The sequence below is a fragment of the Leopardus geoffroyi genome, chromosome C1 (assembly GCF_018350155.1).
Source record: "Leopardus geoffroyi isolate Oge1 chromosome C1, O.geoffroyi_Oge1_pat1.0, whole genome shotgun sequence".
Lineage (NCBI taxonomy): Eukaryota > Metazoa > Chordata > Mammalia > Carnivora > Felidae > Leopardus > Leopardus geoffroyi.
The window spans coordinates 100,077,122-100,095,789 of NC_059328.1; the positions used below are offsets into that span (position 1 = coordinate 100,077,122).

Genomic DNA, 18,668 nt, shown 5'->3' on the forward strand with positions numbered 1-18,668 from the left:
AGAGGAAGACACAGAATCTGAAGTAGGCTCCAGGCTCTGAGCCGTCAGTACAGAGCCCAGTGCAGGGCTCGAACCTACGAACTGAGATCATGACCTGAGCCAAAGTCAGATGCTTGACTGACTGAGCCACCCAGGCACCCTGAGACCCCATTTCTTTTTTTTTTTTTTTTTAACATTTTTATTCATTTTTGAGAGACAGAGACAGTGTGAGCAGGGATGGGGCAGAGAGAGGGGGAGACACAGAATCTGAAGCAGGCTCCAGGCTCCGAGCTGTCAGCACAGAGCCCGACGCGGGGCTCGAACTCATGAACCGCGAGATCACGACCTGAGCTGAAGTCGGATGCTCAACCGACTGAGCCACCCAGGCGCCCTGGGACCCCATTTCTTAATGAGAGAGGAGCAAGGTCATATTCCAAAAGGGCATGTAGGCTTGGAAACATAACTGCAGACGTGTGGAAAATAGAATCTACCAAATGGTGAGTGCTTGTTCCTTTTATTTCAAAAGAAACGTTTAGAATGGCTATAAGAGAATTATGTTGCAGAGTCAAGTCTGTTCCAAGTATTGTCATCTTTTTTTTTTTTTATGTTTATTTTTGAGAGAGAAAGAATGTGAGCAGGGAAGAGGCAGAGAGAGAGGGAGATACAAAATCTGAAGCAGGCTCCAGGCTCCAAGCTATCAGGACAGAGCCTGACCTGGGGTTCGAACTCATGAACCACGAGATCACGACCTGAGCCAAAGTCAGACGCCTGACTGGCTGAGCCACCCGCCCCCCCCCCAAGTATTATTATCTTATGTAGAAACATTCTGGGCTCTTGGAATCCACTTTACCCCTGAAACTGTAAAGCATAAAGTTTTAAAAGCTGGGCCGTTCTTGTCCTGATGGCTTGGGGTTAGTGCACTGAGCAGAGGAGGGAGTCGAAGCTGATTGGGGTCTTCTCGTCTCGTACGTTCCATTGTGTTAACCAGACAGAGATGCATGGGTCTGGTGAGTCCAAGAGCACTTGAAGCAGCCGGGAGGGCTGTGATGATTTTGTAGAGGGTAAGAAAAAGCCTCTTTTACTTAGGATTTGTGTCCTACTTTTGAAGGAGAGAAAAAAGATTTAAGTTGGCTTGCAAAATGAAGCCCGATTTAAAGCAGGAGATATAAAAATAAAACCAAGATCAAAAGGGGTGAGAAACAAATCAAAGAATAGATATCGCAAGGTGGTTGGGATCCATTAGTTAGCTCCACTTGAGTGCTGAATTTGCTTCTGAAGTTTTGAAGAGTTGGGGCAAGAAGAAATGTGATTGTACAGTTCACCTCTGATGAAGGAAAACAGAGAGAGCCAAACTTTCTGTTGGCACTGAATTTATCATGTGCTTCTTTTTATGGAAGGGCATCGGAGAACATAATGGACAGTGCTTTCAACTGTTCCTTTATGAAAGGCTCTGAGTGATTGTTTAAATGGATGTTTCTCATATCCACTCTATAAAAGCTGAGGGCGTAAATCTTAAGTGTGTGAAGGAGTTTCTGTAAGAAGCTGTTACTATGGAGGACAAACGTTGCTTTGTGTTGACCCAATTTGGTATATGGCTAAAACGAGAGGCTCTGGAGGAAGGGTTGGTTGATCTACACAGCAGGCCACCTCTCTCTGCAGTCAGATGCCTGAAATGAGTGTTTGGCACGAGTTGGATCCTAATCAGTTTATGGTTGAGCTGTCTGCCCAAAGTACCAGACCTCTGCGCTGTTAATTGGTGGGCGTTCCGTGGGTTTCGGCTACAAGAACAGGAGGAGGCAGAGCTGAGCCAGGCTTTTCAGTCCCAAGAACCTGATTTGCATTCTTCCCCACCAGAGGACTGTCCCCTCTTCCAGCCGTGTGCCAGCGAGGAAGGTAATTATTTTCCTTTAAAGGGAGCTGCTAATCTGCTAAGTACTTGGTAGAGACTTCAGAGTTCTGGGCTGTCCACAGGAGAGAAGATTCAGATCTGCAGAACTTATGGGCGACTGTTATCAGCTGTCTGTCCGGGGTTATCTCTGGAGGCAGAGTAGCATGTGGGCCGGTGCTGGAGAGCGGGGATGTGCTCCACCGCTCTCTAGGCATGTTATCTTGGGTGCGTTGCTAAGGCTGTGAGGCTTCGGTTTTCTAGGTTTCCGTGGAACGCTGCCTATGAAGTGCTTTTAGCACAGTGACCGGCGCTCGAGTCCTCTCTACATCCTCTTGGCGGCAATAACGAGGATTTATTGGAAGGGAGGGTCAATATATAACGTACTCTTCCCCACCAAGTCCTTAACCAAGTAAGACATGGGAGTGTGTCTCGGGGCATGGAGGGACTAAGGATGTGGGTCCCGGAGTCAGCTGCTCCCGAGGAGAGGGGGTCGAGCTGACCATGCCCAGCCCCTTTCCTGCCCCTGCTCCCCCCAAACCCGGCAGTTCGCTCTTCCTTCTCTGGGATCGGTGAGGAGGATGAAGCAAGAGAGGAAGCTGCGTGAGGTCGTCCGAACGTTGCTACTTTCTTCTCTGAAGTGGCTGACGCTGAAAACAACCTCCCAATCATGGTCCTGTAAGGTGGGGTAGGGGGTCTCCCCCAAACAACGGGTTTTTATAGACTGTTTAAACCTCAGAGAATACGTAATTGTTACGCGGATGGCGAGAGCGGCCACTCTGACAATTAGCCAGCCGGTTTGCTGCCCCCGTAGTACCTGCCCAGTGCGAGGCAACAGAACTGGCATCGGCAGACACGGGGGCACGCCCTCTCCCGTTCCCTCTAACTCGTGCGTGCAGCCTGCCCATCTGATTAGCTCTCCCGAGTTAACAAGGCTGCAGAGCGGGTATTAGAGCTGGGCCCTGTTGCACACAGTTTGGGATTAGTGCCTCGGCTGTGATTACCACTCTCGTCTTCTGGGATGTTGGTGGGTTTTGAGAAAGTGTTCACAACCGGGTATGTAAGGAGGCTGTGCTCTTCGGTCCTGGTCGGGGAGCCAGGCCAGGATCCTGCTCACATGCACAGCGCAAGACCTGAGGCTTCCAACTTCACACCTCTGGGCTCTGGGTTTTGTTTTGCTTTTTTTTTTTTTTTCCTATTTAGAAAACGTACGTGGAAATAGTACCTATATTCAAAGGTTGTTAAGATTAAGCAAGAACGCGAGGAAATGTATATGGCACGGTGTGTGGTGTATGGAAAGTCCTCAATAAATGCCGGCTGCTGTGATGCCGTGTGCTTATGTATGTGTGTAATTCCTGTTCGAGGAAAGGAGGCAATCTGTGTGAACACGTCCAGTGCAGGCCCTACACATAGTAGGCACAAATTACCTGCTTTAACAAATGAGCCAAGGCTTGTGACAGCTTCTCATTGTGTTTGAAAGTTGTAACAAGGGAGTTCAATGACATATATTGAAAAAAACAAGTCTTTCTTTGGGCAGGGGGTGGGGAGTCTATTAGAGACCGTAGCTTTGGTGGGGGGTGGGGGTGTGTATATGAGCAGAGAGCCTCGTGGAGCCAGATTAGGGAGCAGACCCTTGTTTCTAAGAATAGTAGTGATGATGTCATGCTTAGTCTGGTCTCTGTACTCTGTGAAAGGGCTTACAGTGTGGGTGAGTTGTTTGTTAATTTTTTAAAACTTTTTGGAATATAAATGTAAAAAAAAAAAAATCACGCAGAAGCAGAAAGAACCATCAGCTTCAGTAATTGTCAGTAGTTTGCTAATTGTATTTTGTCTCTCTTCCCTCCCGCAGACAGACAGACACACACACTTTTTCTGGTAGAATTTAAAGCATATCCCAGATATCATGTCATTTTGCCATTAAGTACTTTAGTGTGCATCCTTAACTGATAAGCAGGTTTTTAAACATAACCACCATTGCATTCTTAGCTGATTTCTCGATGAGATCAAGCAGGATAAATCAGTAGTGAAATGCTTATGCCACAAACGAGCATTTTTATGCAAAATATTAAATTTATTCCAATTCGGCAAACGGTTTAATATCATTTACGTACAAGGCACTACATGCCCGGCACAGAAGGAGGAATTAGGTAGCTGGTCTCTGGCTCTGGGAAGCGACGTACAGAAGGTCCATAAGGCATACCTATAATAATAATCAAAGTTCAAGGCAGTGTTCAGATAAAAGGCTTGGAGAGCAGGGAGCCTGGTGGGGGTTGGGTCTCTGTGAAGGTTTGTTGAACAAGAAGCAGAGGTATGACAGGTGAATTCCAAGTAGGCGTTCTCTGGTCAGTAGAGAAGCCTATACAGAAGACGAATGTGCATGATGGAGTTCGAGGAACGGGCACAGTTCTCCAGAAACAAGGTTTAAAATCGCAAAACAACAAAAAGGGAAAATTTCTACCCGTGTGCCAAAACAAAACTGAAAGAAGAACCCCCCCTGTACTCCCGCTGTTCTGACATAGAGGGGCCGTGTATGCCTCCTCCAGGAGTCCAAGTCCAAAGTCGGCCTGAAAGGCTGGTGGGTAGTTCACATGGCCTTTGAACATCCTTTAAATCACTGGAACCTGTGCCTTGTAAGTTCACAAGCCGAGCACCCACTTGTTTTTGTTCGTCTTTGCAGTAGGGGGGCCTAAGATTTAGTCTTAACAGAGAAGGAGACCAGCCAGTCAGCGAGAATCTCCTGTCCTGCTGAACTAGATGTTCACATGCTGCAGCCCAGCCGTGCTCTGCCTTCTCTGTGTTTGGATTCATCGGGTTTAAACTGACTCACTTGGGGTGGGGTGTGCAGTGGAACGGGGGAGTCTGTTCAGTCGTCTCTTCGACAGCCACCGAGCAGGTGTCACAGGTGCCGCAGGTGCCGAGGCAGAGGGAGCAGCAGGAAGGGAGGTAGAAAGCCTGGAAGCGTGGGAGGAGGTCAGGGAATGAGGAGAGGTGTCACCCCAGGGGAATGTAGAATAGATATAAGAAGGCAGCAGGCGGTGAGGCCAGATAAATGGGGTAGACTCTCACTCACGAGAGCCTCGTGTGCCAGGCTGAAGAGTGTGCCCATCACCCTGGAGGTGAGAAGGAAAGCCATGGGAAGTTTACGGTACAGATGACCTGATACCTGTGTCCGCCTGGAGGTGGGTTGATTACTTATAATAGTCTCGGCCAGAGGCAGAGAGGGCCGGGATGAGGGCGGTGTTCAGGAGGCTCCCACTTTTGTTCACAGATACTTACAGAGCACCTACTGTGTGCAGGTCCTGGAATGGGAGCAGTGTGAGGCTTAGGGCCCCTCGGAGTGGAGAGTTCGGACACGGCACATGCCTTGAGCAGAGGTGACCTGGAGAGCGAATGGTGGGTGTGGCAGCAGGAACAGTAATTGGGAAGTTAGGAGGAGGAGCTGGCCGAGTCTGGAGCGGGAGTCAGCTGTGTGTGCACGCGCGCGTATGTGCGAGTGTGTATGAGTGTGTGCTTACGTATGGGTGTGCATGTGTTTGTGAATGTGTGCTTGCGTATGTGTGTGCGTGCGTGTGTGTATGAGTGTGCTTATGTATGTGTGTGCGTGTATGTACGAGTGTGTATGTGTATGAACGTGTGCTTATGTATGTGTGTGCATGTGTGTGTGTACAAGTGTGTATGTGTATGAACGTGTGCTTATGTATGTGTGTGCGTGTGTGTGTGTAGGAGTGTGTGTGTGTATGAATGTGTGCTTACATATGTGTGCATGTGTGTGTACGAGTATGTGTATGAATGTGTGCTTACATATGTGTGCATGCATGTGTACAAGTGTGTGTGAATGTGTGCTTATGTATGTGTGCATGTGTGTGTACGAGTGTGTATGTGTATGAATGCGTGTTTGCGTATGTGTGTCCATGCATGTATGAGTGTGTGTACATATGCGTATGAATGTGTATGTGTGTGTGTAATGTATGAATGTGTGCTTTGTGTGAGCATATGAATGTGCTTGTATATGTGAGCATGCGTGCATATATGAATGTGCGTATGTGTGTGCATGCATGTATGAATGTGCTTGTGCATGCATGCATGAGTGTGTATTATATATTTGCATGCGTGTTTGTGCGCGTGTACATTGGCAGAGGCAGGTGGGGAGCGAGGTGATGGTACAAATGTGGTACGCTGACCATGCCACGGACACACCCACCTGAGATGCCTAGAAGCCAGCTCTGTGCTGGTGTTCGGGTCTGAGCCTAAGGAGGAACCCAGAGGAGCAGCTGGGTTCCAGTATCCAGGGAATGAGCTGTGGGGGGGGCCTCGTGGTCTGACCACAGATGTCACTGCTTCTCTACCATCCATCTTTCATGGTAATTCTAATAGCTTTATTTTCAGCATGCCTCTGGAGGAATATGCTCAGGGGAAGAAAGTAAACCAGCAAGGACTGAAGGGCTTATTTAAAAAAATATTTTTGGGGGGGGGTGCCTGGGTGCTCAGTCAGTTAGGCGTCCGACTTCAACTCAGGTCATGATCTCACGGTTCGTGGGTTCAAACCCCCGCGTCGGGCTCTGTGCTGACAGCTCGGAGCCTGGAGCCTGCTTTGGATTCTGTGTCTGCCTTTCTGCTTCTCCCCCACTCATGCTCTGTCTCTCTCTCAAAAATAAACAAACATTAAAAACATTAATTTGAAAAAATTAAAAAAAAATTTTTTTTTAAGTTTGTTTATTTTTGAGAGAAAGAGACAGAGCGTGAATGGGAAGGGCAGAGAGAAAGAGGGAGACACAGAATCCGAAGCAGGCTCCAGGCTCCAAGCTGTCAGCACAGAGCCCGACGCGGGGCTCGAACCCACGAACCGTGAGATCATGACCTGAGCCGAAGTCGGACGCTTAACCGACTGAGCCCCCCAGGTGCCCCCTGAAGGGCTTATTTTTAAGAGCTGGTGACTGCTAAGGAAACAGAAGAAAAATCCGACAGCTTGCTTCTCGGCCATTTGGATGGTGCTGGTTATCCAGGCTTAGGTGACGGCACGTGGAGGGGAGCTGCCTCTGTGGGTGAGATTCCTGGTGATGGTGCCATACCAGTGTTGTTGCCAGGCACGACATCCCGTGATGCTACAGGTCATTGTGCCAGTCAGTGGGAGTGAGAAAATAGTTTCGAAGACGGAACATGGTTCATCCGGGAGGCGAGGCTGTCCTTGAAAGGCGTTAGAAAGGATATGGCCCTGGGTTCAGATCCCACTTTGGAGCTGTATGGGCACGTGACTGACGTCTTTAAAGCTCTGCTTCCTCAGATATGAGCTGGGCATGGTGAATGGTAGTTCGCCAATATGCACGTGTGTCCGTATATATACGTATATGCGTGTGTGCATAGGCATACACACACGTACCAGGCACCAGTGTAAAGCACTTTTATGTATATTTTAACTCCTTTTTTAAAAAACATTTTATTTTTAAGTGATCTCTATGCCCAACGTGGGGCTCGAACTTACAACCCTGAGATCAAGAGTCACACAGTCTACCGACAGAGCCAGCCGCGTGCACCCTGTGTAGTTTAACTCTTAGTCCTCATAAGCAGCATTGCGAGCCAGTAACTGTTACTATCTCTATTTTTATAGGTGAGGCACCAGAGAGGTTAAGTAGTCTGCCCAAGTGCACAGCAAGTAGATGGCCAAGGCAGGATTCGAATGGTCTGCCTCCGGATCCCTGGCTCTTCACCACTGCCCTTTACTGCCTCAGTTTGTTGTTCTGGTTAACATGGACCTACATGAAGGGTCTTCGTGTTCTGCTCGTAATGGGGGTGGGATCCGTGCACGGCAGTGGCTTCTCCTGCCGTGTCACGAGCACTCTTGGTGTGGCTCTCCAGGTCAGTCCTGACAGAGCAGTGCGATCTTGCCATGCGCCCGGCCAGTCCACTGCTGTCCTTGCCGCACGAGAGGAACCTGGTTGTCCTGTCTGCGCTCAGGTAGCTCTGGCAAAGTCTGCCAGGAGGAAAGGGTCTGAAGCCTGGGATGTAGGGTAATCTGGGAAGGTCTTAGGCACGGGACGGTGTAAAGGCATTTGGGTGGTGGTATTTATTCCACAGGCGGTGTCATTGCCAAGGCAGCGTGGGGTGCCGGCCCTGTGCCCAGGACGCAGGACACCCCCCAGCTGTGTGACTCTAGCACATTCACCTGTCCGATGAGGAGGCAGCATGGCGTTCTGGCAGCCCATGCTGTTTCCATAACCTCCACCCCACGGCACGGCGTGCTCCTGTTGGTGGGCCAGGTCCCCTTGGTTTAACTATATATGCCACAGGGCCTACCCTCACTTGCAATGAAATGCTTGTGAAGATGCCATTTGAAGGCGTTAGGATTTTGCGTTCTTTCCATTTCCTGGCCACTGAATCATTCTTGGAGAAGTCATGATGTTACACATTTTATTAGAGGTGTAAATCACAGAACAGTTCCTTGACCTCAGCAGTTTATAATCTGAGTGAGTCATCAATAAAAGCAACGTTAAATAAAACTAAACTGTTTGGGGCGATGGGAATAAAGATCGCCGTAGCAGATGGAAAGTTCCCTTTAGGGAGAATTAGTTTTCTCCTGGCGGACCATATGCCACAAGAGAAGAATGTGACTTTCTGTAAAAGCCAGGCAGCACACATTGATTGAGTGCCCGCTGCATACAAGGCTGTGTATCTGGCACTCGGGGAGGAGATCTTCAACGGTAATAACAGGGACGCTGCTGTACGAGCGGACCTCCACGGCTTATGGGAGCAGGGAGAAAGGGTGCCACACTCTGGGGACCCCGAAGGCGGACACAGAGGAGGGTACAGTGAAGGATGAGTGGAAGTTTGCAGGGCGGTCAGGAGGAGACGGCCACTGCCAGCAGGTGACTACAGTGGTGTGACACGGTGTGGGGGCTGGAGAACCTCAGATCGTTGAGAATGACCCGAGGAGGGGGTGGAAGGCCACAGAGAGGTTCTAATGCCAGTTCCTTGGCAAGTGTGGAGGAAGGCCTTGGGGACAGCAGAGACAGAAACGTGGAGTGGTAAAAATGGATGAGATGGGTGCAGCGAACCTCCGAGGAAGGAGGGTTTTCACACGAGGGAAGAATAAAAGTGAGAGGGCTGTGACGGCAGTCAGGGGACGCCAGGAGGGCGCTGGCTTCCCTCCCACCCCCGGCAGAACGTGCATCTGGCAGGGAAGTGGCGTGGTCCCAAGAGAGCCCGCTCTGCTCTCCCGTGTGCGGGAACTATGTGGGAGAGTCACGTGGGGCAGTGAAGACAGTGTCGTGTGGGGAGGCTGTACTGACTGCTGAACACATTGAGCGGAAAAAAGTCAGAGGACCAGGAAAGTGAGGATGAGAATCTGCAGGACGAATGGTGACCTGAGGGCCTTGCCTTTGGAGCCTGGCCAAGGGTGGCAGGAACCAGGCCAGGGTGGGGATCGGCCTCGAGTGCTGGAATGCACTCTGGGATGGGGTTTTCCCATGCTGCTCCAGCGGGGGCTTTGGAGCTCTGTCGGCACAGCCTGGCAGGCTGGCTTTACCAGGCAAAACCTCGGTAGAGCATGAGCACTGAGCCTCTCGGCTCCCTCGCGGAAGACCGACCTGCTGGGGTAACTGACACAGCCCCCGAGCCTATGGAAAGGTCAGGACTCTGATTACAGGCATTTGGCTTCTGGCCTTGGGAGGTTTCCCGGGTGGCAGCGTTGTGCAAGTTTTGCAGGAACTGACTCTTTCTAGATCCTTCCTCTCCAGCGCAAAGACTTTGATTCCCTTCACTGTGGTCGGTAGGATGGGCATTTGACGGTCAGGACGGGAGTAGCGCTTGTCTCGTTCTTTTTGCTAATTCTTAGTATGTTGCTGTCTGGTTTTATTTATCCTGCCCCTTCCCCCCACCTCTCTCCCTCTCGTTCAGAACCAGACTATCAGGTGTACCTGAATGCTTCTAAGGTCCCCGAGTTTTCAGACGACCTCACGGAGCTGGAGTGCCGCATAGTGGACATGAAGAGCTTGCAGGCCAGCGTCCGTTTCACGGTGTCCTGGTACTACAGGGTGAACCGGCGCAGCGATGACCTGGTGGCCAGCGAGCTGCTTGCAGTCATGAACGGGGACTGGACGCTGAAGTACGGAGACCGGAGCAAGCAGCGGGCCCAGGACGGAGACTTTATTTTTTCTAAGGAGCGTACGGACACGTTCAGTTTCCGAATCCAAAGGACCACAGAGGAAGACCGAGGCAGTTATTACTGTGCTGTGTCCGCATGGACCAAACAGCGTAACGACAGCTGGGTCAAGAGCAAGGACGTCTTCTCCAAACCCGTCAACATATTTTGGGCATCGGAAGGTAGGCGCGTTAGTCTTGTTCAGGGACGGTCCGTTTTCTCGTTCGGGCCCGGGTCATCCCACTGCGCGTTTTTACGTGCCCGGCCCACCTGCAGGCTCCCTTGCCACCAGGAAGCCCAGAGAATGCAAACTCGAGCGACTACTGCATTTATCAACAGCGTGAACCCCTTCAAGAGGCTGATGCTTGAGGAGGCTCAGTCCCGGGGAGAGAGCTGGGGCTGGGTGGGTGGTAGACGCTCATCTCGTAGGTTCCCGCAGTGTGGAGGGGCTCCACCCTTGACATTTGATCTGCTGGGTGGTCTGGGGTGTTTGGGGTGGGTTCGTGTCTGCGAGTTCCTGCTGGATGCAGGCACGTTTGCGGTGCCACAGATGAAAGGGCAGCCACGGGCCACTGCACCTGCCCTCGAGGCGTCAGTCATCCGTTCAGAGAGATTGTTTCTGGGGAGAGGTGACAAGAACTTGGGGGAAGCCATTTTGTCTGCCTTGGGACGCCCGACTCATCAAGTCCTTCACTGCAGGGAGCCCAGGCTTCCTAGGTCCCTCTCGCGCCCGAGGTGTTATGTACCACATGCCCTTCGACACACCTCAGTTGACTGGTTGCCACCCCCTCCGTACTACACACCCCCCCAAACCCAAACAGGACCCTCTCAGACTCCGTGGGATCTCCTGTTGCCTGAAGCTCAGCTTGGAACATTCCTTTCTCTTCCCACCTGAAACATGACCAGCCTCGCTCTGTCCCCTGAGGCCGCTGTTTCCCCTGGGGTCTCCTGAGTAGAGGGGTTTCCTCCCCACGCTCCTTCTACAGCAGGGCCTATTCATCAGCTCATGCCACCCCTTCATTGGACTCCTGGTCCTCATTCCTTCTGGGAAGGGAGGCACTTTTGTTTCACGGCCACGCCCTCCAGTCCTCTTACTGACTTGCTAGCTTCTCTCTGCGTACAGCACTGGCCCACACTTCGGCTGCACATTGCAAACACCTGCGGAGCTTCCAAAAAACCCTGATGCCTGGGACACCTGGGTGGTTCAATCCGTGAAGCATCCATCTTCGGCTCAGGTCATGATCTCGCGGTCCGTGAGTTCGAGCCCCGCTGTCTGTGCTGACAGCTGGGAGCCTGGAACCTGCCTCGGATTCTGTCTCCCTCTCGCTGCCCCTCCCCTACTCATGCCCTGTCTCTGTCTCTTTCTCTCTCTTTGTCAAAAATAAATAAACATTAAAAAAAAACACCCTGATAACTTAAGTCCCCCAAGGGGTCCTGTCTTAATTGGTCTGAGAGTATATGCAGTCTGGGCTTTGGAATTTTTAAATGCTGCCAAGCCACTTCTCCTATGTGGCCAGGGTGGAAAAGCCTGGTGAAGATAAACCTTTCTGTCTCAGTCCCCTGCCCTCCTCCCGAGTCATCGTGTCCTCTGTGTGGCTTGGTCATTTCCTCCCACGTTCACACCCTGCACTAGACCGTCTGAGTTGTGATCACCAAAAACCTTCCGCGCCCTCCATTCCAGGCATTCTGTTCAATAAACACACCTTCCGTTTCTTCCCACCACCCCCTCCAGTACTCCCGCATCAGCCCTTTAATCCTACCGGACTGGCAGTCCATGACCTTGTATGTACTGGCCTTCATTTCTCTCTCCTGTCATAGCACCACTTGTCAAGGGCAGTCCAGTCTACACCTGTTGCCCTGTGTCATCTTTTTTTTTTTTAAATTTTTGAGACAGAAAGAAAGCATAAGCAGGGGAGGGGCAGAGAGAGAGGGAGACACAGAATCCGAAGCAGGCTCCAGGCTCCGAGCTGTCAGCACAGAGCCTGACGCGGGGCTCGAACTCACGGACTATGAGATCATGACCTGAGCTGAGGTCAGACACTTCACCGACTGAGCCACCCAGGTGTCCCTGCCCATTTTTTAATAGCCCCTGCTTTCATTCTGAGGTATGTCCGGAGGTGGAAGGGAGAGGGTAGATGTGCAGTCACCTTGCTTAGATTCCCGGCCAGCCGTCACCGCCCCCTTGCACACTGAGCTCCCTTTTGCTCTGGTTTTGCATGCTGCTCTGACCTAACCATGGGCCAGTTCAAAGCTGCCTGCTCTCCCCCCACCTGCATTTGTCATTGGACAGAAACATTTAAACGTGTGGGCTGGCTTCTCTTTAAATCTCAGATCGTTTATGGCAACGGAGCTCTCAACGCTGCCTGGCAATCATTCTGCATTTCCCTAATCTGTTCACTTCCCTCCTCTCCACAGTGATTATTGCATATCACCTTCTCTGAAATCCTCCTCTCCCAGCCTTACCCTCAGCTGTTTGCCCTGCTTTCTCTTTCCCTAAAGAAGCAGAAACCATCAGAGGAGAATTTCCCCACGCTCGCCCCCAGCCCAGGTCCTAGCAAAGGGCAGCTTCTCCCACCGGTCAGGCATATGGCTCCCCCCTCTTCTGTTGTCAACATTACTACAATTTCCAGCCCTTTCCTGTTGACCTATAAACGTACCGTTAGACCTCTTGTCTTTTACTTTTGTATTTTATGAAGTAACTTTTTTAATATTTATTTTTGAGAGTGGCGGTGGCGGGGGAGGGGGAGGAGAAGGGAGAGAGGGAGACAGGTTCCGAAGCAGGCTCCACGCTGTCAGCACAAAGCTCCACGTGGGGCTTGAACTCACGAACCATGAGATCGTGACCTGAGCTGAAGTGGGATGCTCAACCAACTGAGACACCCAGAGGTCCCTTTAAAGGAATTTTTTTTAAGTTTATTTATTTATTTTGAGAGATAGAGAGCATGCATGCATGTGCATGTGCAGGGGAGGGGAGGGGCAGAGAGAGAGACAGAGAGAGAGAGAGAGAGAGAGAGAGAGAGAGAGAATCCCAAGCAGACTCCATGTTTAGTGTGGAGCCTGACTCTGGGGCTTGAACCCATGAACTGTGAGATCATGACCTGAGCCGAAATCAAGAGTTAAATGCTTAACTGTGTCACCCAGGTGCCCTTATAGAGTAATTTTGGTCTCACTTCACCCTCCATCTTTCTGTTCCCCAAGCTCCTTGGCCCCCACTCACTGCTCTTTCTTTCGTTTTTTTTTAACGTTTATTTATTTTTGAGACAGAGAGAGAGACAGAGCATGAACGGGGGAGGAGCAGAGAGAGAGGGAGACACAGAATCGGAAGCAGGCTCCAGGCTCTGAGCCATCAGCCCAGAGCCTGACGCGGGGCTCGAACTCACAGACCGCGAGATCACGAGATCATGACCTGAGCTGAAGTCGGACGCTTAACCGACTGAGCCACCCAGGCGCCCCTCTTTCGTTTTATACCCAAAGCATTTGATTTGTCTGTACTGGGTGTCTCCAGTTCCTTTTTTCCTGTTCCTTCTGGCACCTGCCCTGATCAGGCTTTTGTCCCCGGTCCTCATGTTAAGATCGCTAGTGATTGACATACTGCACAATCCAGTTGTTGGCTGTCCTACTTGACTTAGGATTTAGTGCTGGTGATCATTCCCTCCTCCCAGAAGTACTTCGGTTTTTCCTTGGCCGTGGGACACTGTCCTCTCTGGTCTTCCCTTGGCTGTGGGACAGTGTCCTCCCTAGCCTTCCCTCCTACCTCACAGCTCTTCCTTCTCCGCCTCCTTTGCTGGCTTGTCTTCATTTTCTCACACGTGATCCCCCACTAACCATACTGTATATTTTACTTACTTATTTTGTTCCTCTTCCTCTGCTAGCATATAAGGCATTCTTTGTTTACCGTGGCATCGCCAGTGCCTGGAATATGGGAGGCTCTAAGTACTTGGGTAATTAATCAGTGGATTACCAAACTCATGGGAGAACCAAGAAAGAATGTGGGTGGCTCCGTGGGACCTCAGGAACCGGTGACACTGGACAGACACTATATAACACACGTGTTCTGCCTAATAGGTTTGGTGCTCCTGCAAAAACCCAATATAAAAATTTCAGTTTTTAGCTAGGCAGATTATAGAATTAATAATCTTATTAAAGGATGAAAAGAATATGTTTAATTCATTTATTCATCCATTCAACCAATGTTGAAGTACCTTCCACGTGCCTGACATTGAGCTGTCATAATATAGATGACTCCTAATGTGTATATGCTTAGGGATTTCTGTTTTCACAGAGAAGCAGGGAGTAATGTGCTTAAACGTAAAGTTAGTGTAGCCATGGACACTCGCCCAAAATGTTAAAACAGTGTCTCTGTGGGAAGGACTAGAGCTACAGGTGTGTGTTCCAGTCACTTGAGTAATAACCCCATTCTGACCGAGAGCATCATATGATGAAACAGAAGGAACCCATTTCTCCCTTGCTCTGCTCCTCCCAGCGGACTCTCCCTCACCCAGCAGAACCTCAGGGGAGGGCAGGCAACTGGCGTGGCCTAGAGTCCCCTTGGGTGTTGGGTTCAACCACGTCTCCTCCCGTCCTCTAAGCGTGAGCTCTGCCTCCTGTCCTTGAGGGCCCCGCAAGTCTCCCAGATTCCCTCACGCCCACCAAATCGTTCCAGACTCTTCTGCTTCATCCAGCATGGTGGCCTGTAGCCTGCTTCCAGATCCGTGTGGTTTTCTTTCCGGGTTTCCGGATTTTCTTAAGTGCTGTCGTGCAGCAGTTTGCGCCTAAATTCCAATTCCCCCGTCATTGTGCTCTCAGACGTACGTCCATTTTAACCAGGCCTGTTGGAAATCACCTCTTTCTGGTACTTCGTTCCAGATTCCGTGCTTGTGGTGAAGGCAAGGCAGCCAAAGCCTTTCTTTGCTGCAGGAAATACATTTGAGATGACGTGCAAAGTGTCTTCCAAGAATATTAAGTCGCCGCGCTACTCTGTTCTCATCACCGCTGAGAAGCCTGTTGGGGACCTCTCCAGCCCCAATGAAACCAAGTACATCATCTCCCTGGACCAGGATTCCGTGGTGAAGCTGGAGAACTGGACAGACGCATCGCGGGTGGATGGCGTTGTGCTAGAGAAGGTGCAGGAAGATGAGTTTCGCTATCGAATGTACCAGACTCAGGTGTCGGACGCGGGGCTGTACCGCTGCGTGGTGACAGCCTGGTCTCCTGTCCGGGGCAGCCTGTGGCGAGAAGCAGCAACCAGTCTGTCCAACCCTATTGAGATCGACTTCCAGACTGCTGGTGAGTAGGGAGCCCTGTTGAACCACACACTGAACTAGAGAGACCCTAGGATCTTGATCCAGTGGCTTACTTTTTTTTTTGAACGGCTTTCTTTATTGAGGTGTGATTCACGTGCCATACAGTTTACCCATTCAGAGGGCATAATTCAGTGGCTTTGAGGACAGTCACAGTTGTGCAGCCATCACCACAGTCGATTGGAGAACATTTTCCTCATACGCCTGCAGAAATCCTGTACCCCTCTGCCGACACCCTTCAATCCCTAGCCTCCCAGCAAGCACTCCCCTTCTTTCTGTCTCTATACACGTACCCGTTCTGGACACTACGTTAATGGAATATAATATATGGTCTTCATGTCTTTTTTTTTTTTTTCCACCTTAACATAGGGTTTTCTGTTTTTTGTTTGCCTGTATTCTTAATTGTCAAACTGTGTCCTCAAGGATATCCGTGTTGTAGCATGTATCAGTAATTCATCCATTTTCATGGCTGAATAATACTCCAGTGTGCAGAGACACGATGTTTTGTTTGTCTGTTTATCAGCCTGTGGCCATTCGGGTGTTTTCTAGTTCCTGGATCATTGCGAATAATCCTTGTGAACATTCGTGTATCAGTTTTTGTGTGTAAAAACTACCTTTTTTTTTTTTTTTTTTTAAATAGATGAACCCAAACTCAGCTATTTTAGATCCTTTAGAGAACACGGTGGAGTACAAAGAGAAGAGGGAGCTGAACTCCCAGAGGCGTTGTAAATGGCTCGCCAGAAGTGCAAGGTTCAGAGCCAAGACCCCCGTGGCATCCAGCCCCATAGCTTTCACTCTTTAGTGGGTCTTTAGGGGTCCCCAGGACTGAAGGTGATGGGCACTAGTTTTGGTCCAACTTACAGAGCAGTATTTCCCCGTAGGGGGTTAGCTTCTGACCTTATGCCTCCCCTTGCTTTGGGACTGGAGAAAGATTTCCCATCAGTTAATTGAGTTACCAGAGCTGTGGTGGTATGGATGAATGAATGTACCTGTCACCAGTTCGTTAGGAATAGTTATTGGTGGTGTTCATGTTAAAACAAGGGCATTTTTGTATCTATTTCCGACTTGATTTTATCTTTGGTTAAGTAGAATGTTTTTATGCCTGTAAGGCGGAAAGGTCCACTTTTTTTTTTTTTTTTTTTTTTTAATGGCATGGATACATAGAGAAATGTTTCTTTTTCATCTGTGTAATTCATGAAGCTCTTCTGAAATCTCTGCATATGTGTGTGCATTTTGGTAGGTAGGTCAGTTAAAAGTTTTTGATCCCCAGTTTTGCTTAGGATATCAAGGTGAACGATCATCATTTGTGAGTTTAATGTTGAATGTTTTCAGTCAATCTCCCATGGATCCCAGGGAGAAATTTCTGAACGTGTACATTTATACTCACCTGTAAAAATTCAAGTGTTAATTGAATCAGCATAGTGAATACGAGATATTTGTTGAATTAAATGATTACCTTTTATATTAAAAGTAAACTAGACCTTAAAGTTTATTTTTTTCTGTTAAAGTTATTTTTTTAGTATTATTTTGTATTAACATAAACTTTAATACTATAATGAAATTATCTTGGGGCACCTGGGTGGCTCAGTTGGTTAAGCATCCGACTCTTGATTTTGGCTCAGGTCATGATCTCATGGTTCCTGAGTTTGAGCCCTGTGTTGACATCAGACGCTGTGTTGATAGCTGACAGTATGGAGCCTACTTGGGATTCATTCTCTCTCTCTGTCACTCTCTCAAAATAAATTTTAAAAAAACTTAAAAAAATTGTCTTCTGGCATCTTCTAATCCGTTAACCTTTAGGTTACTGAAGAGGAAATATTGATCTAAACCCTGAGATTTGGAAAGAGCAGAGAAAGCACAAGTTTCTTTTGTTGTGTATTTGCTTGTTTGTTTTTTTAATAATAGCTTTATTGAATTACAGTTAACACATTGGAAAAGTCACCCATGTGAACTGTACAATTGAGTAGTTTTTAGTATATTCACAGAGTTGTGCAACCGTCCACAATCTCTTCCGGAATTTTTCATCGCTCCAGAAAGAAACTCGACTCCTTAGTACTCCCCACCCCCACCCTCAGCCCCCCACAGCCACTAATCTTTCTGTCTCTGTAGAGTTGCCTCCTCTGGACATTTCACATAAATTGAATCACATATGTGGACATTTGTGCCTGGCTTCTTTGATTTTACATGATGTTTTCAAGCGTCCATGTTATGGCGTGTGCCACTGCTTCATTCCTTTTCGTGGCTGAATAGTATTCCATTGTGTGGCCGTCCCACATTTCGTTTATCCATTCGTCTGTTGATGGACATTAAGTTGTTTCCACTCTTTGGCTACTGTGAGTCATGCTGGCATAAACTTTAGCGTACAAGACTTTGGATGGACACGAGGGTTCATTTCTCACCGAGGAGTGATGCTGGGTCATATGGTAGCTCTCTTTAACTCTGAGGAACTGCCATGTTTGTTTTCCAAAGCAGCCGCTCAGTTTTATATTCCCACCGGCAACGTGTGACGGTTCTAAGCATTCCGCATCCTCACCAACCCTGGTATTCTCCATCTTTTCTAGAAGAGCCAACCTGGTGGGTGTGTGAAGTAGTATTTTATTGTGGCTTTAATTTGCATTTCCCCAATGACTGTTGATGTTAGGCATCCTTTCGTGTAGTTACTGGTCATATGTGTATCTTCTCTGGAGAAATGTCTGTTCAGATTGTTTACTCATTTTTAAATTGAGTTATTTATCTTTTTATCATTGATTAGTTGAGTTTTTCATACAGTCTGGATACACGCCCCTTCACAGATAACATTGTTTAAAGATACCTTCTCCCCGTCTGTGGGTAGTCTTTTCACTTTGTTGATGGTATCCCTTGAAGCATGCAACCTTTTAATTTTGATGAAGTCCAATTTAGTTTTTTCTTTTTTTGTTTATGTTTTTGGTGTCTTGTCCAAGTAACAATTTCCTGGTCCAAGGTTGTGAAGATTTATGGTTCTGTTTTCTTCCAACAGTTTTACGTTTCAACTCTTAACATTTAGGGCTATGATCCATTTTAGTTAATTTTTGTGTGTGGCAGGGGAAGGGATTCGGTTTTGCCTTGTTACATGTGAAGAACCAGCTGTTCTTTTTTTTTTTTTAATTTTTTTTTTTTCAACGTTTATTTATTTTGGGGACAGAGAGAGACAGAGCATGAACGGGGGAGGGGCAGAGAGAGAGGGAGACACAGAATCCGAAACAGGCTCCAGGCTCTGAGCCATCAGCCCAGAGCCTGACGCGGGGCTTGAACTCACGGACCGCGAGATCATGACCTGGCTGAAGTCGGACGCTTAACCGACTGCGCCACCCAGGCGCCCCGAGAACCAGCTGTTCTTGCACCATCTGTT

General features: G+C 48.9%; 1 protein-coding gene across 1 annotated transcript in view; it reads left to right on the forward strand.

Moving 5' to 3' along the window:
* The window catches only part of PTGFRN (prostaglandin F2 receptor inhibitor), an 84,753-nt gene that overhangs the window by 52,871 nt on the left and 13,214 nt on the right, over positions 1–18,668 (forward strand). Inside the window, exons 5-6 of the mRNA XM_045478804.1 lie at positions 9,755–10,180; positions 14,865–15,284. Of these exons, the coding sequence (XP_045334760.1) occupies positions 9,755–10,180; positions 14,865–15,284 (846 nt within the window). The remainder of the gene's footprint in view (positions 1–9,754; positions 10,181–14,864; positions 15,285–18,668) is intronic.